This window comes from Chionomys nivalis, chromosome 9 (genome assembly GCF_950005125.1).
Source record: "Chionomys nivalis chromosome 9, mChiNiv1.1, whole genome shotgun sequence".
Lineage (NCBI taxonomy): Eukaryota > Metazoa > Chordata > Mammalia > Rodentia > Cricetidae > Chionomys > Chionomys nivalis.
In genome coordinates, this window is record NC_080094.1 from 14856326 (window position 1) to 14881275 (window position 24950).

Below are 24950 nucleotides of genomic sequence, written 5' to 3' on the forward strand. Positions count from 1 at the left end.
GTCAGGCAGGGGCTAAGTGCTGACTGCTGGGGATTAGCAGTTCCAGAATGCAGCTTGCACGCAGCTCCTCAAGAAAGCCTGGCCCAGGCTTTCTTATCCCTCTCCTGCCCCTCACCCAGACTATCTCAGCCCTGGACTCCCAGACTAGACCGGTCTCTCTTCCAGGAACCACACCCTTGCTGCTCCTCACCCACACTTGGGGAGAGTAAAGGACAGGATTCTGTTCCAGTGGGACTTTAGAACACCCTCTAGCTGACACGTTCTGGAAAGAGCAAGCCTCTGGCATCCATACCGGTAAAGGATGGTGAAATCTCTGAGCTCCATCACAGGGGAGACAAGAGCTTCCTATGAGGCAGTTAAGATCCTTTACTTTCATCTTTTGAAGATTCTATGAGATAGTGGATGTCAATGCCTATGGTACCATCTGGGAGTATGAGAGAGCTTGACAGGCCCTGGGGACGGCCCTGATCCATTGCTTTGTCTCAGCCCCAGGCTCTAGTCTGGCCTCCTTGCTCTATCTCAGTACTTTACCTCTGCAGGATGTGTTCAGCTTCTGACAGCACCACACCGCAGCTACTTCCGACTTTAGCCTAGCATTCAAGGTTCCACAGTCCCCAGTGTGTGTCCCATCTCAATGCTATGGAAACGGATTTCTTCATTGTCTCCCTCTCACACTATGTTTCTTACCTCTGAGCCTTCATTCAGGCTCCTGGACACTGGTCTGTCACCTGCTGTGCTAGCCAGAAACCCACTCTTTCCTCTCAAAGGACAGAGGCAGAGCTCGCCTCTCTCTAGATGCTTTCCCCATGGCTCCCAACCTCTCTCTACATTCTGTTGCAATTGTCCCCCCTTGGATGACTCTCTGCTATAGGAAGCCATAGGGCTCATCGCTCCAAAGGTATAGCCTAGTATGGGAGGGAAGAATCATGCTGGTGTTGGCAGAGGTGGGGAGAGAGGTGGTGACTCCTATCCTCTGCCTCACCCGGGTCAGTGCTTACAAAAGGTTGTCAGAATGAATGGAGAAACGGCTGCCACATCGTCCTCGGCCTCCCCAGAGGTGGCTTTGGAGAAGACAGAATGGCTGAGGAAGGTAACAGTGGAGGATGGCATAGAGGGTCGCCTGAGGTTGGCACAGCAGAAGAGAGAGGAATACCACACTGCAAGCTGACTCAGCCTCAGGAGCTTTGCATCAAGACCCCCTGACCAGCACCAAGAAGGATCAGGCCCCAGCAGGGGGAGGGAAAGGGAGCTGTGTTTCAACAAGGTCCTGCAACATCTGCAGACAGTCATCCTTCGGGGAGAAGAAGCTGAGGGAAGATACGGATGAAGATGAAGACAGTGGCTTCAACTTGGGAAAAGTGGTCCAGGCAGCAAAAAACTTCCCAGCCGGGGGCTCCTCAAGGCGAAGCCCTGCCCTCTGGGGTGTGGGGTCAGGGGTGGCAATGCATGTGGAATTCAGCCCATGGTTTTGGGCTCTGCACCCTTTCCATGGTTGCTCTGGGGAACGGCCCCTCTCGTCACATCTTCCTTGCTGTGACTAAGTTACACCCAGGTGCTCTCTGAGGGTGTGAGCCAGCAGAACCCCTGACCCCCAGCGGCTTGCTAGATGACTTCTTGCTTGGTGATAGTTGGCTGGGGGATGGCAGAGGGAGGCTTGACAATGGTGGCAATGGCTCCTGGCAGAAGCTTGTAGGGTTCAGATCCTGAGCCACTTGGTGGTGACGGCTGCGGAGTCTCAGGGGTGGCTGAAGGGAGAAAGAAATAGAAGTCACTCAAGAGTCCAGCCTTTGTGGGAATAACCAAAGAGTGTGGGAAAGCCCTCCCACCTGCTGAGACATTACATAAAATAAGATGATGGATCCAATCCCTAAGGTTGTTACAGCTCAAACTTCCACATTCTATGAAGTCCTCCCAGCCATCTTTCTACCGTTTGATATGGAGACTCAGGCTGCTTTTCCCAGGCCAGGGCCCAGGTGTGACTGTTCCCAAAGGCAATACGAAGTGTGATAAAAACATTCTGACTCAGAAGAAAGAGCAGAAACTGAGGGCCTGGGCTAACTGGGCTGAAACTGGCATTCTTCAATCTTTGGGAGAAGAGTAACACAAACGAAAAGGCTTCGTTCCCATCGCAGTTTGGGTGAGTGACTTTTACCTGTGTGGCTACTTTCATTTTTGTAGACAACTTTCCCAAGACCAAACTCAATGAAATCCCTTTCATCCCAGTGGCCACCTCATCCCATTGACGATTAGTCATTGACGATTTCCCCTCATTAGCCTAGTGGGCAGTCCTACTGAATTGCCAGTCTCCTTCAACTGCCCAGAGGATGGCATCATTCATCAGGCTAGCCCTATTTCAAAGAACACTTTCACCTGGTGGACGATTTCATCTAATGGAAATCTCAGCCAACAAACATGCTCAATGGTCCCCTCACCTAGTGGCTTGCCTCGTTTGGTAGACATTGTCCATCATCTTGCTGAATGCATAGCCTCACTGAATAAAGAGCTTTAACCAACAACACCCTTATCCCCACCCCCATTCCTTGCTCTGGAACATAGAGAACTGTGTTCTTGGTTCCACCTTCTAGATGCAATCTTCTCCTGCCTCCTTTCTTAGGTCCCCTCCCCCTCCTTATCCCTTGTAGGGTAGACCCCAGGCTGCCCACCTGCCTGCCCCCTGGGTCGGGGCCACTCACACATCTGTCCATTGCTGAGGTGAGAGGGCATCGTGTTGGCAACTATGACATTGGTGCCCATGTGTTCCTGCATCAGGTGAGGGTGCAGGGGGTGGTGGGCATGGGGTGCATCACTGGCAGACCCTGTAGACGGAAACGAGGGCATCAGTCAGGACAGGAAGTCTTGGAAAAGGACCACAGCCTTGCGGCATCATTTCCCCAGTGCGGCGGTCAGCCTACTCATCAAGACTAACAGTATCTCTTGGGTGCTATTCCTGGGTTAGAAATGTGAAAATCACCGGGCATGTCTGTGGGCTTCGTGGCTTGAAAGAAATCAGCACTTCTGAGTTTAAATACAATGAGTAAGCTCTTTGGTTTCATGGTGAAATGGTCAGTGGGCGCCTATCTTGTCCTGGGCACTGGCTTATGGCACTTTTAATTCTTTATACAATTTCATCCTCACGTTAGTTCTAAAGAATAGACACCATTATCATCCATACTACAGATGAGATAACAGTATCCAGAGGGATTATCTCACCCAAATGTGTCTGGCGAACAGACCACAACTCCTGACGCTGGCGGCAGTGACACCTGAGCCCCCACAGCCGCCAGCTCCCAGGGTCGCTGAGAATGTGGTGAGTTCCTGCCACCACAGTTCAGCTGGGGTGATTTTGACCTCTTGACAGTTTCTGGAGATATTTTTATTATGATTCCTAGAGAGATTCTACTCATATCTCACGGACAGAGGCCAGACGTGCAGCTAAACAACACGCAGAACATCTCTGCTCAGAATCACGCCTCCAAATAGCAACAGCGCAGGGGCAGAGAGCCTTGGCTTCCATCTGGGGGTGGCTGCACCACCGCATTATTTCTCAAGCCTCTGGTTCTACTTCTCATGCTGACTCTGTCACCCACCACAGACCTGTCTGTTGAGGGGCTAGACCTGATGCCCCACTTTCCCCTAAGGGGTGATCGTGGTCTGTGGTTAGAGTTACCGTCTCACAGCCAACCTCAGCTCTGGCTCAGCTACGCCACGTGGGAAGCATCATCCAAGGCTTGTCTGCCCGCGGTCTGTGCTCTGGTTCAGCTACGCTGTGTGGGGAGCACCATCCAAGGCTTGTCTGCCCTGTCTCTGCTTCATCACTCTCCCATTTGCCCGTTGCCTACCTACTCTGTGATGCTCTCCACACCTGGTTTCCATCCCCCAAACCCTCTGATGCTGCTCACAGCAAAGGACCAAAACCCTGTAAGCTTCCACTCTCCTCTCTCTCTCCTAGTCCTTCATTGATTTCTAACTTCATCCCTTCCCCAACCCTCCCCTCCCTTTTCTTCTTTTATCGTACCTTTCCCCCTTCCTCTCTCCTCCCCTCATTTAACACCACTGTAGCCCTGTCATCCTGAAAGCACACCCTTTTTTTTTTTTTGATTCTATAATTTTCCTGCCTTTCTCCCATGCCCCTGATGGATCTTTTCTAAAGCCTTCTGTGACACATTTTCTGACTTCTGATGCTAGAAGACCCGAGGCTGCCTTTCCTCTATTGCTGGGCCATCGACTCACAGTTGAGTTTTGTCCCGTTTGAGTATCCAACACACCTCCCGTGTCAAGTCCAGATGGATCTTCTGGGTCATCTGCTCACCATCCGAGACCCAGATTCAAGTCGTCCCCTTATCTTCCTTGCCAGTAAGTTATTCCACCATTGTTTCCACCACTCAAAGCAGAACTTGACCCTTTACTTTTTCTCTTCTGTCACTCCTGCTTCAGCATCTGTGGCATCCAGAGAGTCTCTCCTTCTCTGCCTGCTCTACTCCCACATTTTAAGCCACCATTGTCTCAGATGGCAGAAGAGAGTAACATTCCTGGGCACTTCCACTGCCCCCTGTAATTCACTATTGACCCCTAAATCAGACTGGCTTGTTTAAAATTTAGCTAAGTTTTCAGTCTCTTTACAAGAGTTGCAGAGAGAATAAAACACAATCCCCCTCCCCATTTTTCTTCCTATCTTCTCTCCCTCCCTTTCTTTCTTCTTTCTTCCCCACCTTCCTCACTTCCTTTCTTCCTTCCTTCCTCCCTCTTTTCTCCTTCCTTTGTTTTCTCCTTTCCTTCTTTTCTCTCATTCTTTTCTTTCAAAGTTTCGCTATATTTCCCAGACTGCCTCACAAATCCACGGTCCTCCTGCCTCAGCTTCTCTGCTTCTGTAATTACAAAGGCTTGCTCCTATATAAAACTCATTTTTCTTTTCAAGACAAGGTTTCTCTATGCATCCCTGGCTCTCTTGGAACTTTGTAGACCAGGCTGGCCTTCAGCTCAGAATTCAGAGCTCCGCCTGCCTCTCTCTGCCTTCCAAGTGCTGCAATTAAAGGAAGGTGTGGACCACCACTGCCTGGCCTAGAAGTGACATTTTTGACCATGGCCCATCAAGCCCTGTTTATGACTTGGTTTCTAATTAATTTCCACCTTCATCTCCTCCATCTCTTACACAAATCTTAGCTCAGAGCTTGGAACAAATGACTTCTGCTTGGAATACTTTTCAAGATATTAAAATCTACTTATTTTTACCCATCAGTCTTAGATACCACTTCAGGGAGGCATCTCTTGGTCGACTCACCTAATGTGTTTAATTAGGTCCATGAAATTCTCCCCTTCTTTCAAGAGTGATTGGCTGACTCATGCTAGACCCTCAGTGTCTGAACAAATGGACCTCTGTCCTTATCTCCATTTTTTTGTCTGATGACAAACCGAGTCCTACACACAAGCAGATAGTCCAAGGCTCCCGCTGAGGAAGCACTGGAGTCTAGAGGCCAGCTCAGGTTCACGAGAAGCCTGTCTCCCAAGAGCCAGCACTACAGATCGACAAAGAGAGGACACCCCTGCCCTGCCCGTGCTCCAGACCTCCAAGCAGCATCTCCTGCAGCAGGTTGTCGATCTTGGCCATGCCAAAGAGCTTGATAAACTGGATCTGTTCGATCATCTGCCAGGTGATGCTCTGTAGGGTTGGCAGCAGCAGCAGCAGCTCGCCGAAGCGGCCCCGAGAGTCGTACTGGCGGTCGTTGATGTAATCCTCCAGGCTCACCTGCACCTGCGACCGCAGCCGCTTGATCTTGCCCGGGTCACTCAGTCCCTTGGCATCTGCAATGGGAGAGGTGGTCAGGGAGCACCAAATTCCCTAACCTGTAGGTTCCAACTGGGCGACTTACTGACCTTGGAACACAGGGAGTCTTTTTTTTATTAATTATTTATTATTAATGATTTATTTATCTTATTTTATGTGTACTGGTGTTTTGCCTATGTGTATATCTGTGCGAGGATGTCAGATCCCCTGGAACTGGAGTTACAGACAGTTGTGAGTTGCCATGGTGGTGTTGGGATTTGAACCTCTGGAAGAGTAGCCAGTCCTCTTAATTGCTGAGCCATCTTTCCAGCCCCATGTACCAGGGAGTCTTAACCTGGGACAAGTTAGTGCTAGGACAAGAATTTGGGGTCCTCAGCAGCTAGCTTCCTCTAGAACAAATAGTGGTTTAAGATCCAGGCAGGAAAAGATACAAAGCCTGGTACTTCATGTTAGAGTCTCACTTCTCTTTTAAGTTTTCTTATGTTGTGCTATGGTTCAAACCGAGAGTCTTGCACATACTAGGCTGATGCTCTTCTATTGAGAGCCTTAGTATCTCTTTGTCTCAGGCAAGGGGAAATAAGGAAGACTTGGCCAGTTCATGCAACTATTTGCTGGTTTCTGGCTCACAGATGAGAGTCCACCATCCAGACCCTGCATTGGCTACATCAAGATAGTTTCCCCTCCCCTGCCTGCTGCTGTCTCTCACCTGGGGACTCCGTTGAGGCTTCAGTTTCTCTGGCAGAAAGAGACCCCACCCACACTTTGCACTTATTTTTTTATTCAATCCATCATCTTTCATGGAATACCTGTTCTATACCAGCCTGGACTAGGTCCCCCTGCCCTCAACCAAGCTGCTGACTCTGCCTTGGGGCCAGGAATATAGTACCTGTCACTGAGGAATGACCACCCTTTCAGCCCGGAGTTTTGCACCGCAGGACTGGAACTAGACCCTTACCCTCTGGGAAATGGAAGTTGCAAGGAGAAAGCAAGACTGTGATTTGGAGAGACATGTCTAAATTAACAGCCCAAAGTACAAATTCGTGCTCTGCAGGTTCCCAGTTGTGTGACTTTGCTAAGTCAGTCGGTCTCTCTACACTTCCACCTTCTCCCTGTTTGGATCTGGGGTGAAGATGGTTCCTAACTCACAGGAATCATGCTATATGTACTCTGCATGAAATGTTTAAAACTGCACACCAGGGCGGCCTCAATAAATGGCAGTCATTTTCCTCTTGGCTGCTTTTAATTGCTAGAGGCCATCTCTGTGAAATCAGGGACCAGCACCAAGGACAGCGCCGAGCGCCCAGCGGTCCTGTGCTCCAGCAGGTAAGGGAAGACAGCAAGTCTCAGATAATGAGAAACAAAAGCAGGCTTTGTGCAAAGATTTGACTACAGACATACTTTCCAAACTCAGGGATAAGAGTCAGCACAGTCATCAGGGAGAGGACAGAGAGAGAGAGACTGAAGGAAGGCGGGGGAGAGAATTCGGTATCCTCATTCCAGCGAGTGAAGGATAGAAGATGCTGCCTGTCGCTGATAGGGCAGGGGTAATGCATATTGCTGAAAACTGCAGGGCTGATCAACAGAGACAGGAGGGCAGCAGTAATGGAGGGTGGGAGAAAGGATACTCAGGATGATGGACAAGAAGGAAGATGGGAAAAGTAAAACCCAGGCCTTTGCAATCTGTGCCCTGCAAAGCCCTTCCTCCCTGGGAACTCTGGTCTGCCTCATGGGGTTGATGAATGACTTCTGGTTGTCATAAGGCAAGTGAATCCATCAGGAACATGATGACAGGTCTGGGGATGCGAAGGCTAGGAGCTGTGGATAGTACCTGGGTCGAAGAAGATGATGGCCTTGAGGCAGGCATACTCATTGTCATCGATCTGCAGCTCCTGGAAGGGCAGGACCAGCTCATCGAGGATACGAATGGACACACGGCTCATCTCTGCTAGCTCTGGGCAGTGCCGAGGGACAATGTAGTCATTGCCTGGGTGGGTGGAGGGGGAAGATGGGACTGTCACCTTGGTTGACTCCTGTCATCCTTGGCTGTGATTTTTGTGCCTGGTGCTCTTGGGAGGAGTTACTGGGGTCACCATGCTCATTTTACAAATCAGAAACCCGAGGCCATTGGAGGAAGGCTAATGCCTGAAGTCCTGGGTGAACTAGGAACTTAGTTTTTTTCAGAGGCCTTTTGGGTTCCCCCAAACTCCTTTTATCTGCATGACTCAAGATGAAGGAAAGCCAAGGTCCACTTGGGAGGCACTAAAGCGTCAAGGTCACGGGATATACTCTGGAATTGGGTCACACCATCTGAATGGTTCTGTCATTTACGGCTGGTTATAGTTAGTTAACATACTTGACTTGTTTGTGCCTCAGTTTTCTTCATCTATAAAGTGGGAATATCTAGCAACTATCTTGGGGTTGTTGTATTGAAAGGGTTTGTTTATTATTTATTTATTCTGGGGGAGCAGTCTGTGTGCTATGGGGCATGCGCGGAGGTCAGTGCACAATCTCAGGAGTTGGCTTTCTCTTTCCACCATTTGGATCCCTAGGCTCAAACTCAGATTGCAAATCTTGGCAACGAGTGCTATTCCCAACCAAGCCAGTCCAAGGTCTCCTTAGTGGCGTCTCTATTGATCGCAACTGATAGTTGCTAGATTTTTTAAAATTATTTTTATTTTAGTTGAAGATAGTCTCAGGCTGACTTGAGCCCTCCACATAACCCACCCGGGCATGTCTTGACCTTGTAAACTTCCTGCCTCAGCTTCCTAAGTAGCTGGGATTACCAACTTGCAACAATGTATCCAGTTTGGGATGTTTTTGACCGCCTGCGTGGTCCGGTGTATGTGGAGATACTCTTCCCTCCTGGGTGTACCTAGCTGGGGTTCATCCCTCCAGCTCTGTCTGGGACCAGCAGCCCCCTCACCTAGGAGCAGCACGTCCTTGAACACCATGGATCTCTTGGTGGCGCCTAGCAGCAGGTGCTCGCCGGCATGCGCTCTGAGCAGGGCCACCTAGAAGAGAGATGGGGTAAAGTCTAGCAGCTGCACGCCAGGAAGGCTGCTCATAGTCAGGTCAGAGGCCTTGGCAAGGTGGCTCTGTGTCCCTTCTGTCTTTACTTACCTGAGCTCCGAAACACACCCCACAAAACCTCTGCCTTCCTCCCATGACTGATGGAGAGAGGTGTATAGGAAGCATTCTACAGAGACCAGGAAGGTGGAACCTGTGCTTTCCAAACCAGGGCACCTCCAGTTCACTCTGCTCTTGAGCTGGTGTGTCTCCATCTCTGAGCAAGGAGCCATGCCCCGGTCTCATCAGGGCATAGGCCATACCTGCTTTGTATGCCTCAGATCAGATTCTCAAGAGTGTCAACTTGTCCCAGATGTTTTAAAACTGTAGGGAACAGTTAAGGAACCTTAGGGAAAGTCATAGTCTTGGGCTGTACTACTAGTGACTCTGGTTCTGTGCGTAGGAACTGGACCTGGAATATGCAGGAGCTTCCCTGTTGGTTCCAAAGTTGCACTGAGTTTGGGAAATCACTGGTGCTATAGATCTCCACGACGCCTGTACTGTGGATGCTGTAAGATTCTGGGATTCTCAGAGAATCTATGTGAGCTTCCAGATGAATGTCTGTTCTTAGAATGTGCTCACCAAGTACAGGGCATCATCAAGCCCTGTCTTTTTGTGGCAGTCTGTGAAGACTGAAGTCCAAGGTCAAGTCTGAGTGTTTCACAGGCTGTCGTCTTAGAGCCGTTGTTCTTAGTGCTTGTGTGAAGACCAGAGAATGACAGCAGGATGGTGTCCCTGAGGATCTGCGTGCTCAGTGGGAGGCTGCAGGTAGCAAGCCATGCTGGGACGGTCAGGTGTTGCTCTGTGCTCTTTCATTTACTTGTCAAGTGTTAGATGCTCACAATGTGTCCTTTAAAAAAATGTATTGGTGTGTGGGTGTGTGTGTAGGGCAGAGAACAGCGATTCTCTCCTTTTACCCTGTGGGTCCTGGGAATCAGCCTTGACAGCAAGAGCCTTCGCCTGTTGAACCATCTCACCATCCCTCCTAGACACTCCTTCAGACAGTGTGGGGACACCGTGGTCTCTGAGCTCACAGAACCATCAGGCTGAGAGAGTAAGAGGAAAGGATTGGTAAAGTAGGCCACGGGATAGAAGAGGATGGTGCTGCAGTGGGCAAGTGGAGAGAAAGAAAAGAGAGCAGGAGAGAGGGAGGGAGAAGGGAAGGAGCTCAGAGCAGTGAGACAAGAGAGGCCACGGCCATGGGAATGCACAGTAAGCCTCTCCAGCCTAGAGAGTCTGCAGAACACAGCAGACACACAGATCTGTTCTGAAACAACTAAAGGAAAGAATGTCTTAGCCGGCACCCTGACTGCCTCCTGAGCCCACCTGTTATGACCCCTTTCCACTTCACGTAGGAGAGAAACCCAAAGTGGGAAGGAATGGGAAAACTTGGAGGTGAGACACTATTTTCTGTGAACAACAGGAAGGGATACAGAAGATGTCAATCACTGAGCATACTCTACCCAGGAGGCACTGCGGCCGCGCTCTCAACCGTTAGCTCTGTGGCTCTCAGAGCGCAGAACAAAGGACTGAGTCAAATCCCAGCACAGTGGCCAATGAGCTCTGGGCTTTAAGTCCCTCTCTTTTTCTCTCTATGCCTTAGTCCCCTTATCCTGTCAGACTTGGCCTTCTAGATCCAGGAATTGGCTACCCAGGTGTAACAAGATGATGGTCCCTGGAACAATGGAAATGTGGGTCCCTTGGAAGGCCATGTCCTCAAATCTCACAGGTAGCCTGAGCCATGGTAGGCAATATGGTCTCCTTATGTACCATACATAGGTTCCCAGGTCCAACCCTCAGACATGACAGCTGAGGTGGGGTGTGGGCAGGCAAGGGGGCATTAATGATTGGCCCGTGTTACTGGCCACCCATCACTGCCCTCAGAGAATGCTCTGAGCCCCAGCCAGGGAGGTTTGGGTGGGAAATAGAGGTTAACAATTGCTCAGCTTGGGGGTATCTTGTTGTCCTGCTAAGTTCCTGGGAAGGAACAGAGGGGATTAAACATTAATTCGGGCTCTCCAGCAGAGGGACAGGGGCTGAAGCACGAGGAGGAGTGGGAGAAGTCAGGGACAGCTTGGACATGATCCCTGGCTGTCAGTTCTCCAAAGGAGGGATGTCTCTAGGGTCCAGACCCAGCAGGGGGCTAAGGAGCAGCCGAGCCAGTGTTGTTGACCTAGAGTGCCCTATGGCTGGCTTTCTTTCTTCTTCCTTCCTTCCTTCCTTCCTTCCTTCCTTCCTTCCTTCCTTCCTTCCTTCCTTCCTCCCTCCCTCCCTCCCTCCCTCCCTCCCTCCCTCCCTCCCTCCCTTCCTTTCTTTCTTCTTTTCTTTTTCTTTTTTTTTGAGACAGGGTTTCTCTGTGTAGCTTTGGAATCTATCCTGGAACTCACTCTGTAGACCAGGCTACTCACAGAGATCTGCCTGCCTCTGTCTCCCAAGTTCTGGGATTAAAAGCATGCACGTGCCACCACCACCCAGCTGCTCATGGCTTTCTTATAGGTGTTTAAAGAGGCAGAACAGTTCCTGGCTTCTGCAGAGAGAAACAGCTGTGGGCCTGTGTAACTTCTCTGAGGCATTAAGACTGTATGCAGCCAGGCATGGCAGTACACGTCTTTAATCCCAACACGGGAGGCAGAGGCAGGCGGCTCTCTGTGCGTTTCAGGACAGCCTGATGTACAGAGTGAGTTCCAGGCCAGCCTGGGCTACATAGCGAGACCTTGTCTCAAGCAAGAGAACAATCCCCCAAACAAATAACAAGACACAAGATGCTGCAATATCAAACTTGTGGGCAAAGAACTGGGGCTTTCAGTGTTGGGAAGGCGACTGATTCTTTCTCCTTGCCCAGGCAGGGGAGATGTCTGTGGAGGCCAAGGAGTGTGTTTATTGGGAGCCAGTGGATGAGACATTTCAGAAACTCAGCCATTCAAAGACGCACACAGCCCTGCTACCCCGGCACTTTCCCTCCCTGGCCCCATTTCAGGAGTCCAGAGAAGGGGCCTTGGTATACCAAATGCTGACAAACCATCTTGGGGGAGAGCAAGAGACAGAGCACTAGGGCGGGCAGGGGAGGTTCAGCTGAGGTGCTGTTGCACCAGCCTGGACTTTTCAAACAAGAATGGCCCCAGTTCTGACAACGCTCTTCAGAGATAACTTCCACTTGGTAGATAAGAACTCTGGGACTTGGAGTAAAGTAATTTGCCCCAAATCACTCAGGGAACTGGTCTTAAAACCAGAGCTTAAGTCAAATTTCCTGATTCCTGGTTTTAGGTTCCTGTCAACACCTCCAAGAATGCTGAATGATGCGGTGGTTAAGAGTCTGGACTTTGGAGCATTTCTGGCTGGTTCTAATCCCAGTGATGCAGGTTATTGGCTGTGTCACCTTGAGTGATTTACTTAACCTCTTTGTGCCCTGGTTTCCTCACCTGGAAGATGGGAAACATTCCTGCTTCATAGTCCTTAGGGACACTGAATCAATATTTGTAGAGTGACTTAAACAGTTCTGGGAGCACGTGAGTGATATGTGTTTCATTGAGAAAATCAAATCAGCCCAAGGCTATGTCTTGTGTAGGTCAGCTGGGCCCTGATGGCCAGTGTCCACCTCTGCTCCCAGCACATGTGCCCTTACCTGGTCATCCAGAAGGAGCTCACAGAAGGCTGGGATGTACTTGGCCCATTCGACCAGAACTAGCAGCTGTTCTTTCATGGACTCGCACACATCCGTAATGTTGGCGATCTTCTTTGCCCGAATGTCACCATTGATCCCAGAGATGGGAGATGTGATCTGTGGGGCACAAGGGAATGCTGGGGGAAGCGGGGTTTCCCTGAACTTCCCTAGGAAGTCCCCTGTCTGGTGGCAGCTCTGCCTGGACTGCCGGGTCAGTAAGCAGCTCTGAGCAGAGGGACAGGGAGGACTCAGAAGCAGGGAACACTCCATTTGGATGGCCACCCGCTGCCTGCCCTGCTCCCACCTCGTCTAGCTTCTCCCTTGGGTGTAAATGGGCATCATCTTTATCTCATATATAAAGGCACCGTGGCCCAGAGAGGCGCTGTGACTTGTCTGAGGTCATGCCAGAAGGTGACTGAGCCGCCACCTTGTTGCAATTGCTACTGCTTTTTGGTAGGACTGCTCTTGAGCCCTCAAGGAGAGCAGTTTGTGTGGCCTGTGAACATGGCCACTGTGATGAACTAGACAGACCCCTCCCCCCATGCCAGACCTAGGTTCGAGTTCTCTCTGTCACAAAAGCTATGTGTGGCATTGGGTTTGGGTTTCCTTTCACGGTATCTGTGGCCCTTTCCATGTGAGGCTCTAGGGTCTGGTGGGAGGAGGCTGAAGTGGAAGAAGTGAGCTCCCCTGAGAGGGAGCCCAGGTAGGTGAGAGGGTCCCTCGGTACCTGCTGAGACAGGACCTCTGCCTGCAGGAGCGCATTAATGGAAGGCAGACTGCTGTCCTCGTAGCTTGATCTCCGCGTGCTGATTCGGTCCCGCTCATTTTGGACAGCTACGAGAAGGGCAGAGAGAGCTAAGAAGGAGCTCTGAGGGAGGGGGATGTCCCACAACCGGTAAGGAGTTGGGAGATATGGAAGGAGAGGCTTCAACCTGGACTGGGGCTGCCAGGGTGCTGCAGGTGGACGTATACCGAGTGTGTGTGTGTGTGTGTGCATGCGCGCGCGCATGTGTGAGCATACATGTGCCATGGTGCGTGTGTGAGAGTTGGAGGACAGATTGTAGGAGTTGGTTCTTTCCTTCTACCACGTGGTTCCCAGGAATGGTCAAATCAGGTTATTGTCAGGCTTGGTGTCTGACGTCCCACTGAGTCATTTTTGCCTGTCATGTGTGGGATTTTCTAGCTCTGTTTGCAAAGCTCCCCAGGCACCAAAGCTTCCCCCTGCCCTGTATACTGAAGACTGGAGGAATGACAGATCACCATGAGGGGCAGGTTAGAGAAAACTCAGAGGAGGACAGACCACCGTCTGAGTAGTGCGGCAAGAATCTGCCACCATCCCGGAATCACGACCCCTGCTTGCGAGTTGGTTGGCCCCTTCCCTTCCAAATGATCCAACCCTTTCCTCCTGGTGACACAGAGATGGCCCTGAGATTCCTGAGTGACAGACAGAAGTTCTGGGTTGGGACCTGGAGGCCTGGCTGCCCTAGTGGACTGTCTGCTGGGAGGAATCCTGCTCTCTAGACTAACCTGGGAGGACAAGGGGGAAAGCAGTCTCTTTCCTCCCCACACCAGGAACTCTCCAGAAGTCATAGACCAAAGGCCTTGTCTCTTAGTCCTCCAGCCCACCGTCCACCCCAGTCGACTCAGTACACCCTAAGGTGTCAGACACCCTCTCAGTGCCCCACCTGTCCCCTGGAGTCTGAGGGGCCTCGCTGTGGAAGGAGTGAGGATGAGGCTGCAGAGCATTCTGCGTGAAGGCTGTCACATGAAGACTCTGCTCTGTTTCTGAAGGCCCCACCACTCTCCCCTGGGCTGGACCAGGTCCTCCTAGAGGTCCTGAGAACCGAAGCACCTGGCTTCCCCTTTTTGGGGTTGAGCTGCTCTCGGGGATTCCTCTGAACACACCCAGGTCTCGTATCATGTTCCGCTCAGAATGGCTGTCTCAGCATCTCATCCCAGCTCCTTTGGATGCCCACCCACTCCCATCCCCCCGTCACTCACTCGATCTGTCCGTGACACCTGCCCTTCCCTATGTCTAGATATCCAGACAGGCCACAAGAAACAAAAACAAAACAACAACAAAAGTCACCTCAGGTGCCTTTTCAGCCTCCTCTGACACAGTGTTGTGCCCCAAACTCTGCCCTCTTTTCCTGTTTCAATTTCCCTATCTATTGTAGCATGATTTGCTGAATTCTTTATTATCTAGCCCCAAAGCTCCAGAAGTCAGACCTTCCTCCCTCTTGCTCACTGTCACCCTGGCCCCTAAAGTACACTCCGACGCAGTGGGAATGCGGTAAATATTTGTGGAGTGAAGATGTCATGTCACAGACAGCATGTGACTTCAAGGGACACTCACATTCCACTCTTCAACTTCTTCTGGATTTCAGAATGCTGAAATCTAGAGTCAGGCATAGTGGTTCATGCCTGTAATCCCAGCATTCGGGAAGCTGAGGCAGGAGGATATGCCAGCTTGGAGTACCGACGTAGGGGTCTGGAAAGAAGGCTTAGTTGATGAGAGAACGTATCACACTACAGAAGATGAAGTTTGGTTCCCAGCACCCACACCATGTAGCTCACAACCACCTGTAAGTCCAGCATCAGAAGATCTAATGCCCTCTTCTGCCTTCTGTGCAAGTACACTTACATGCCCGAGTGCACACACCCACACACACAATAACAATAATAGTAATGAGTATAAAAAAGAAAAGGAAAGAAAAAAGCGAGACCTTGCCGCAAAAACCCAGAGACAGAGAAGTCAGGCGGCGTAGGACAGAGACCCTGAGGTGGACAAGTTCCCCCCACTACCCTGATTGTACCAGCCTGCCACACCCTCCCTGGCAACCCAGCCTGCCCTGTCGCCTGCCCCCACTGGGCGCTGTGGGGAGGCGGGCAGAATGAAAGACTGCTGTCAGCAGCTGTACAGAGAGCTCCTCAAGGTTGGCCTGGCCTTATCAGCACCCAAGCGAGCTCAGTCACGGAATGATGTTTTCCTAATGTTTGCGCAGTATTAGCGGGGTCGGGGACCTAATGTAACTTCCATTGAATATTAACCGACAGGACGGGGTGGAGAGGACTTGAGCCTGTCTTCCTAGAGAACCCTGGGTTGGCCCTGGGGGCTGAGCTGGGCTTGTGAGGAAGATCCTACAGGGCGGGCCATGCTCTCCTGTACTTCTTGGCCTGTCTCTGGCCTGGCTTTCTGCTGCCAGAGGCTGGGCCCTTTTGTCCTGGGACCAAGAGCCAAGGTTGGGCAGGCGTCCCTCTCCCTAACTTTAGTCACAGAACAGAATTTTCCACCAACTGTTTGCTTGTTCACGAACACCCCCAGGCTCTCCCACCTACAGTCTTTGCCCTCCAGGGAAGCCCCTTGTGGGCTCTGTGGCATAACCTCTGCCCAGGCCCACTCCTGGGCCTGTGGGATCTGAAGCTCTTCTTTCAACCCAGAGAGCGCGAAGGCTTCATTCTCACTGTCTTTGGTCCTAATCCTTGCCCCACCCCGGCCCATTGTATCACCTCTCTTGCCTCAGTTTCCCCACCTGAGGATCGGGTAGATCTTCCTTTACTATCCCTAGCTGCTCTGGAAGCCCTGTTTCCAGCTCCCTTTCTGGTCTTCGAGAACTTTAGGGAGTCAGTCCCTAAGTCCATGTGCAGGAGAGGTCGACAGGAAAATAAGTGAAAAGATGTTTCTAGACACCCGGTAAGTGGCTTTGGGATCTTTCTATCAAGCCAAGGAAAGGTTCTGGGACTGTTAAGACTTGGGCAGAAAGAGCAATAGCCTTCCTAGAGCTTGCCCACGGTGGCCCAGAATGCTTTGCTTTGCTCTCCTGGTTAAACTTGTCCCTCACAATCCTTCAATAATGCAAGTGTATGTATGTATACACAAACATGCACACACAAATGCACACACACATGCAGGCACTCAACAGGAGCATCTACTGACCGCAACACTCTCTGTCAGTGACTCAGTAGCTCTCCTGTCCTCCTGGCAGAAAGGTTAGTCATTTTCCAGCTCAAGAAGCAAACAGTTCAATTCAAGGCTGAGTGAGCTAAGGCTGGATGGGGTGGGATTGCTCTTCTCCCAGGAGCTGGAATCTAGGATCACTCGGCTCTGTGGATGCCTGGGACAAGTAGAGCCCAGAGGGCTGGAAGCCTCCCTCAGTTTCCCCCCGGAAACTGTTTTAACAAAAGACACATGGCACATGACCGCAGACAGACTTACTAGCTAGCCACCTGCCTCATTGGACTGCCTGTCTTTCTCCCACGCACTGACCATTCTATAGGAGAGAAGCATTCTCAGACACAAAGCTCTATGGGCACTTGTGCTTAGGAACACGGAATCGCCAGTTATCAGAACTGAAGAACATGCGGTCCTTAGTCGTTCATCTGGTCTCCAACATTCACACATGTGCCGCAGTCCTTCCATAAAGCAGTTCTCAATGAGAAGATGAGGTGAGTCAAGGAGCAACATGCCCATGGGCCCTAAAAGCCCCCACTCCCGTGTCAGGGAAGCAGAGGTCTGCCGGCATACGGTGTGCACAGCGGGATCTTGGGCTCTACTTTTCCAGCAAGACTCCTGAATTTGCGCTGAGGACCTGCAAGGACCCTTCGAGGGACAGGCAGTCAGAAGAATCTCGGGACGGGAGAGCAGAGGCTGGGAAGGGGGGCTGTCATGCTTAGCCTGCCTTCCGTCTCGCTCAGCCTTGGGCTGGATCCCAGGATGTGTGCGTGCATGAGTGCGTGTGCATGTGTGTGTGTATATGTGTGTGTTCCCATAGGGCTAGACTGAGGGTCTGGCCAGAAGAATACGGTGTGGGCTGGAAATAAAAGTCAGCTGGGAAAAGTGAGTTGAGAGAAGGGAAGGGATTTGAAAATGAACTCACGTTATTTAGAAAAAAAGTTTAAAGATTTTTTTAATTTGTGGGCTTAAGAGGAAAATAGTTCTCTCTCTTTCTCTCTCTCCTGTAGGCTGGGACTGGCCAGGGCCCTGCATGTTTACCAGGCATTGGCTCTACTAACATGCTACAGCACTGGCCACTGAAAACAATGTGCAAATGAGGCCTGGCAGGCACCGTGTGGGGCACAGTGAGGGGCACAGTGTGGGGCACAGCATAGGGCACAGTGTGGGGCAAAACGTGGGGCAGTGGGGCGCAGTGCGGGGCACAGTGCAGGTCACAGTGTGGGGTACAGCATGGGGCACAGCATAGGGCACAGCGTGGGGCACAGTGTGGGGCACAACGTGGGGCACAGTGTAGGGCACAGCATAGGGCACAGTGTGGGACACAGCATGGGGTACAGTGTGGGGCACAGCGTGGGGCACAGTGTAGGGCACAGTGTGGGCACAGCATGGGGTACAGTGTGGGGCACAGCATAGGGCACAGTGCGGGTCACAGTGTGGGACACAGCGTGGGGCACCGTGTAGGCAGCACTGAGGTGTCCGAACAGCATGAGGCTGGGGTTGGGGCCTCTGCTCTTCCAGTAACTGCCATGGGGACTTCAGCAAGGTGGCTAACAGCTGTGGTCCTCAGTTCCCTTTGCTGTGAAAGGGGGACAGTGTTCATTCCAGCCTCCCAGAACTGTCACAGGAAAGAGAGAGGAAGAGTCACTGGAGGAAGAGCCAGGTCCTGTCTGACGGCAGGAGCTGGCTGGGTGTAGGACCTCATTCCACTGTTTGGAAGAGGAAAATCTAGAGATTGCCTGACATCTAGGAATGAGAACTAAGGGAATTGGGGTGCTTGTCCTTGGACAGGATGCCCAGAGTAGGGTCCTCTGGTCATATTTATGAAGTCTTGGTAGTCAGCTATTAGGTGTTTGCCATGTGGTGTTCTATGCTTTTCCTAATGCTCGCGGTATCCATTAGAGAACGCGCCCATCTTATGGTGGCACAGGAAGGACTCAGTGGCAGTTGCTGGGAGCTGAAGTGAGTGAGTGGGAGCTTTATCTCTGAATCTTTCTCAAGACCAAGCCCAGCCACTCCCTGTGGTCAGATCTCCAGGCCCTCCCTCCGCTCAGCCATTAGCCAGTCATCCCAGGGCCTGTCACAGAGCCATAAAGGACGGCTGGAGCTGTAAATGCCGGGTTGGTTGGAGCCGGGGTGCAGGTGGGGCAGGGTGTAGGGTGTGCGGAGGGAGGCTCACCTTCCTTCTTCATGCCAGCCCGGAAGCACTTCTTAAGTCTGCAGTAGCGGCACTGGTTCCTCTTGTCTTTGTCCACTACGCACTGCCGACTAAACCTGGAGAGGGTGCCGGATGGTGGGATGGAGAAGATGCAGGCTCCCCCTCTTGGGGCAGAACGAGGACCCCGGCTGCTTCTGACCCTGACCCAGCTCCCTCCTTGCTCCATCTTTGCACCTCATGAGTTCTAATGTTAACCCATCAGAAGCCAGAGGGGTCTGTGGACTGTCTGAAAGTCCAGTTTGTCCCACTCAGCGTAGGAAACTGAAATCCAGAAAGGTGATAGGCGGCTTAGATCACTCAGCAGAGCTGAGCTGGAAATTTTAGTCTCTCGGATACCAGAGGCATAGATATTTTCACCACATCCTATGAGAGTACATAGCCCATAGCAGGCTGCTGGCTATGGCTTAGAGTCAACAGTTGGCTCACAAAAGGGAAAGGCAAGGTTATGGGGAGAGATGGGTTTCAACACGGACTCCACCACTCATTCAAGTTGAATGACCTCAGCTAAATTTCTAGCTATCCAAGACATAGCTTCCTCATCTACAAAATGAGGATAATAATTGTGACCACCTCAGAAGGGCATTGACAGGTGACAATGGGATATTACAGGCTTGGCATGGGACAACGGATGCTCAGGCAACCACTGCTAATATGCTACTGTTGCTATCCAAAATGAGAGATGCCTTTGAAAGAGGGAGTTTTCAGAATCTTGGGGGAACCCCTGGGATAAGTGAAAAGGCTTAGGGCCAATGACTTGTTGGAACCTAGAAAAAACAGCAGGTTGGAGGGCCGGTCCTATCTTCTCTATGTTTGATAGGCGATTGCTAAAGTTGCTGCTTCCACCCGGATCCACAGATGCTAAGAAAACAGACCATCTGGAAGATCTGGAAGGGCAGGTGACTCAAGAGGGACCCTGGAGGGCACGAATCCCAACACACCCATATCCCAGCTGAGTAAGTCGAGGCCTCAGCCGGCTGCTCACCTGCAGGAGTACATGTGGTTCTTCCTCACGCTTCTCCTGAAGAATCCCTTGCAGCCGTCACAGCTCGAGGCTCCGTAGTGTTTGCCTGTGGCCCGGTCTCCACAGATGGCACAGAGGGCACTGACGCCCAAACTGTTGGATGAGTTGAGGTTGGCGCCTTCAGATGGGGATGTGTCTGCACCAACAGAGAGTGAGTGAGAACCAAGGGGGACAGAGAGTGAAGTGGGGGGAGCTCCTGAGACTTAGAGTGGGCTCTCCAGAGCTGGGGGTTTACGCCGGCTCCATCCTTCTGCTCTCAGAGTCAGTTGGTTTTGGGGGTCTCAGTTTCCAGTCTGTAAACCAGAACCACCTGTACTGCTGGTCTCCTGAGTACCTGCAAGGATTCGCTCTCCACAGAGCTTCCTCAGGAAGGAGTGAAACTGGACCACCATGTAGCCACTTATAGACTCCTTGTTGGGAGCTTCGGAAGTGACAGCGACTCCCCCAGCCTCTTCCTCATCAGGAGAAACAGAACAGGGGAACCTGTGTTTAGCCTCAGACTCTGTGAACCCTTCCAAGGAGGAGAAAGACATACCTGGAGAGTATCCTTTGCCTCTGGCTGAGTGCTGACAGGGGTCTGGCTGGATGTAGAGCCGTCTTTACCACAGATTAGAAGCTATCGCCCCGTAAGAGTGTGAGGAGGGCACTAAAGACCTCTGGCAAAGGAGGTTTCAGTTTGTGTGCCAAGAATCCTGGTCATTTGTACCAGTACTACCCCTAGCTAACTTCTGGTCTTGGACCAGCTCCTTTTCCTAGCCTCAATTTCCCCAACTACAAAAGGAATCAGTTTAACTGGTTTGGTTGGTTTTAGATTAAAGAGGAAAAAAAAGTCAACAGGGCTCTCTTTATCTAAAGGCAAATCTTTCACCACAGATCAATTCTTTAGGAAATCTCTTCACTGGAGATGTAAAAACAGGAGGATCAAAGAGTTCAAGGCCAGCCTCGGTGACATAGTAAGTTCGAGTTTAGTCTAGGCTACTTGAGACATTGTCCCGAAAAAATAAAAATCACCCTTAGGAGATGATAAACTCTATAATAATTCTCCCCAAACAAAAGTGCAAGCATGTTCACAACACACACACACACACACACGAGAGGGCCTTTCCATAGAGACTGCATATGACTCTAAGGAAATAAGGCCTAAGGGAATGGCCTATTGCAAATGGGAGAGGGCTGTGGGGTGCCAAAGCATAGACCCCCGCAGCCTCGCAGCATAGGATCAGATCTCTTTTGGTCTTGTAGCACTGGGTTATTTCTTGTCATTGCCTCCCCCACTTGTCATATGGAGCATAGTCATCTCCCCGAGCTGTTTATAGGTTCAGTGAGTCTGTCGGAAGTGCTTGGCATTCAGTAGGTTCTAGAACTAAATGCTTCTCTGTAGAAGAGAACGCTCCCAGCAGGCGTCTTGCAGCCCTTTCTCGTTTCTGCTGGCTCCTGGCTGAACCCTTCCTAGGACTCCTGAATGTCCAGAGTGGAGCCCCCGCAGCTGGTGAATTATTCTCAAGGCAGGGATAATTGTTAAGCTTCATCGGTGCCCTTTCTCCCACAGCCTCTCCTCCCTCGACCCCCGGGGAGAGCTGAGCCCGCAACTCAGGCAGAGGCTGGCAAGGTGTCCTCTTGCTGGGCAGCCTGGGTTGGGCATAATTAGCCGGGTCATCTCCTCTGAGGTCAGCAGGCTATTTCCATTGCCCAGTTAAGAAGACTGAGGCTCAGAGAGGAAAGGGACTTGCCCAGTGTCGTTTACAGTGCTGCCAGGCAAAGGGGCAGGGTTTATGGGATGGTGTGCTGTGTTCGGCCATGCTGCCCATGCCTGGGTATCTGTGAGAACCCTTCTGCTGTTTCTGAATTGAGAATGGAAGGTGGGAGCACCTTAGAACCTTCTAACCATCAGCTCAGGATGAAGCCCATTGACTTTGGAAGACAGCCTCTTATAACTCCAACTCCCTGACCTCTGTGAACTTCGGCAGGGCATATAGACCCCTTCCATTGTATACAGAGTCCTAGAGGACAAACATGTTGGGGCCAGGACCAAACACCAAGAGAAACTCTTGTATAATTTATACTATGTGCTACCCATCTCCATTTTACAGATAAGGAAACTGAGGCTGGGGAGGAAGAGTTTTTCCAGAGCTGGAGGTGACTGATGTGTCCTCAGGACAGACACTTAAGGGCTTGCCTGCAGGTGCAGACTGAAGGGCCTGTGTGGTAGCCAGGAGTGTGACAGTATGTACTGTCCCTGAAAGGGTCACATGATACCTATCTCAGGGCAGAAGCAACTTATTCACTACTTCAGTATGTTTCTCCCTGAGTACCTCCTCTGAAGCATCCATCCTTCTGAAAGATTTTGGCCAACAGGGCTAGGGTAAAGGAACACATTTTTATACTGCGCAAGAGACAAAGAAGGAGGTCGTGTGCCCAAGGTCACACCATACACGGCAAGAGGTACTAGGGGAGGCAGTTGGGGGACTGACCATGGACAGAGCCCACACGATGCCTCTTCTTTCCAGGCAGGTTGAGAGCACAGCTTTCCAGGCCTAGCCTTATAGCATCAGAATCATGGATGAAAGGTGGTGCCAAGCCAGCCCCAGTCAAGCGCCTTCTCTCCAGGGATAATCTAGAAGCTGGTCCCCTCCTATCCAGAAGCTTATCAGCCCCCTTCCACCCCCACCCCCATCCAGGAAGTCTACCTTCTCATTCCCTGGCAAAGGAAAACCATCACCCCCTCCAGACATATTCTCAGTTATATTGGAGCAGATGTTTGAGCCGGAGCGACACACTCCGACAACAGAATCGGCTGGGAGACAAACACACAGGCTGCCGATGTGACTCCCAATGTCTGGTACACAGCAATAATGAAGACCCTTACAACAAAACCATGCTATTTTGGGAGGCTGGAGTACAGGATCCCAAGTTCCAGGCCAGTCTGGGAATATGTTCTAAGTTTCAGGCCAGCTCAGGAACATATACTCGGCATAGAAACAACAAAACAAAACGAAAAGAAAACCAAGTCCGGTATGGTGGCGCACCCTTTAATCCCAGTATTGGTGAGGCAGAGGTGGTGGGATCTCTATGATTTTGAGGCCAGCCTGGTCCATGTAGTGAGTTTCAGAACAACCAGAGCTACGTAAAGACTCTGTCTCAAAATAAAATAAAACGACAAACCCCCATGCAACGGAGCGACACAATTGTGTACATTAGAGAATGCTGCCCAGCAGCACAGGGGCTGTGTACACATGCGCGTACGCAAAGTGCCACCCAGGGCCACCAGGCAGGAAGCACAGAGTATGCCCACCAGTCCACATTCACAAACATGTTACAGGCACTATACATACACACAGATACGCAAGCAAGAAAAACAGATGCCCCTGGAGATACAATCGCAGACCATTCAACAAACACCGACAGATGAAGCCAGGACACAAACTTAAAAGGGGAATAGGCTCGCTGCTGTGTTCTTGTGTTTGCCATGCTACCCACACACTTACATGGACACCTAGGGCTATGCATGTAGACCACCCGGCTGTGCTGGCTTTTCTAGCTAGGAAGCCTGAGGGTTCCACTCCCTCGGCCGCCCCTGAACTCCAGTTTCCCTGAAATATAGCTATGCCTCCTGTCCCCATCTCTAGGAACAGGACAGGGCTTTTGTTGCTTGCTCATAGGCCCAGGGGCCTGAAGATGGACCATGTCGGGTGGGATTTCTGCAGTCACTCCTGAGGAAGCTCACCATCATGGCCTGTTGTTGTAACGTGGTGAGGAAGGAAGCCTGAGATCCCAGGACCTAACTAGGGAAGATCTGGGAAATGTTTCTGTCGGAAATCCACCTCTGCGGGCCTCCCTCACCCAGAATGCCTCTGGCCACAGTACGTGGGTCCACTTGCTTCACCTGGCAATACCTGTACGAGCCTATAGGACCAACCTACAATTTTCTGTATTTCTCCTCCCATCCCAAAGTCCAGTGCCAAAGATTCACTCCATACCTGGGCACAACTGCCCCCACCTACCGTTGGCCATGGTCAACACCTGCACATTTTCAAACTCCAGGGTGGTATAGGCTGGGTCCAGAGCGGCACTGTAGTCGGCCATATCCATGTCGACGAGGGTTTTAGAGAGTCGCATTCTCCCCTACCCACGGCTCAGCCCCCTGTCCTGCCCTGCCCAGGATGCCACCCAAGCCCCTGGGCTGAGCCCCAGCCCCCGTCCCCGCCCTCTCCCTGCCTCCTCCCAGGTCCCTTCTCTGCCTTCCTCTGTTTCAAACTGTCCTCTGGGAGACTCAGACTGGCGTCCTGGCCTAGCCTCTGCAGAGGGTGGAGGCTCTGTGGGGAGGGGTGGGGGTTAATGGTTAATCACCCCCGTTGCTGGGTAGGCTGGGTGGAGCCACGGGGATTTGGCTGTTTGTTGGTTTCTGACTGACACCTGGGGTGCTAATTACAACTGTTGGGCCCCAGGTCATTAATATTCAGTTACCAATCTTCCAAGGCAGGAACTGGACAGGGTTGGCATTTGTCAAACCCTTACCTCAGCAGCCCCCAAGCCAACATCCCTCCAAGTTGGATATCCCAGCCGACACACTTAGACACTGGCATGTCTATCTCCAAGAAGCCCTTATCCAACCACTTCCCAAATCATTGACTTCCATCCTCAGTGCTATGAATGAGATAAAGCTGTCCCAGGGCCCTTGAACTGGGAATCTGGACCCCAGAAATGCCCTGGACCTTTTGGATCCTTGCTGAAGAAGAAAGACTCTTCGGGTTCCCTTCTGGGTTCTCACCTGCCCTGGGAGCTGCCTGGACCCACCTACGGGTCCCTTGCCTGATCCCTGACAGCTCCCGGATGCTCCAGCTGGACCAGACGCCAGGGGTGGCCCCCTGTCACACAGAATGCTTCCACAGCCCCCACCCTTCCCAAGTCAGGCACAATCAAGATCTGCAGGCCCTCAGACCTAGGTTTACGCCAGACACCTACCATCTGCTAACTATGACTCTAGGTAAAGGATTCTCCTTCCAAGCCTTGGTTTCCCTCTCGATAAAATCCACAGTCAATCTGAAGGGATCGTTTGGGCATTATATGAAACCTAAAAATAACTGTTAAGGTACACAAGCCGGTGCCTCACCCCCAACCCATCATTTTCTGCTCTGTAGCCAAGGTAGTACTCAAATTCTTGACACTCCTGCCTCACTTCCCAAGAGCCAGAATTAAGAGGAATGTGCCACCATGCCCAACTAATTCCTCTTCTCATTTTGTGTCCCCTTT

The 24950-nt window shown here is 51.4% G+C and overlaps 1 protein-coding gene across 2 annotated transcripts; it reads right to left on the reverse strand.

The window, feature by feature from the left end:
- Positions 1 to 1602: 1602 nt before the first annotated feature.
- On the reverse strand, positions 1603 to 23816 carry Hnf4a (hepatocyte nuclear factor 4 alpha). Of its 2 annotated transcripts, none has more exons than XM_057781071.1 (10): positions 23702 to 23816; positions 19662 to 19836; positions 18641 to 18735; positions 13237 to 13343; positions 12471 to 12626; positions 8706 to 8793; positions 7611 to 7766; positions 5563 to 5799; positions 2694 to 2816; positions 1603 to 1745 (listed from the first exon to the last, which is right to left on the reverse strand). In XM_057781071.1, the coding sequence occupies exons 1-10, from the start codon at positions 23814 to 23816 to the stop codon at positions 1603 to 1605; spliced, it is 1395 nt and encodes a 464-aa protein (XP_057637054.1). The 2 variants fall into 2 exon arrangements, with proteins under 2 accessions (XP_057637054.1, XP_057637053.1); XM_057781070.1 differs by having other exon boundaries at positions 2664 to 2816.
- Positions 23817 to 24950: the final 1134 nt, after the last annotated feature.

Bases quoted from the DNA above. Each gene is read 5' to 3' on its own strand.
- Hnf4a (XM_057781070.1), bottom strand. From the start codon at position 23,816: ATGCGACTCTCTAAAACCCTCGTCGACATGGATATGGCCGACTACAGT. The intron at 13,344-18,640 runs GTGAGCCTCCCT...CCCTTCTCGTAG, and splicing joins GGCTGGCATGAAGAAGGAAG to CTGTCCAAAATGAGCGGGAC. The intron at 7,767-8,705 runs GTGAGGGGGCTG...CCACCCACCCAG, and splicing joins CAAGGACGTGCTGCTCCTAG to GCAATGACTACATTGTCCCT.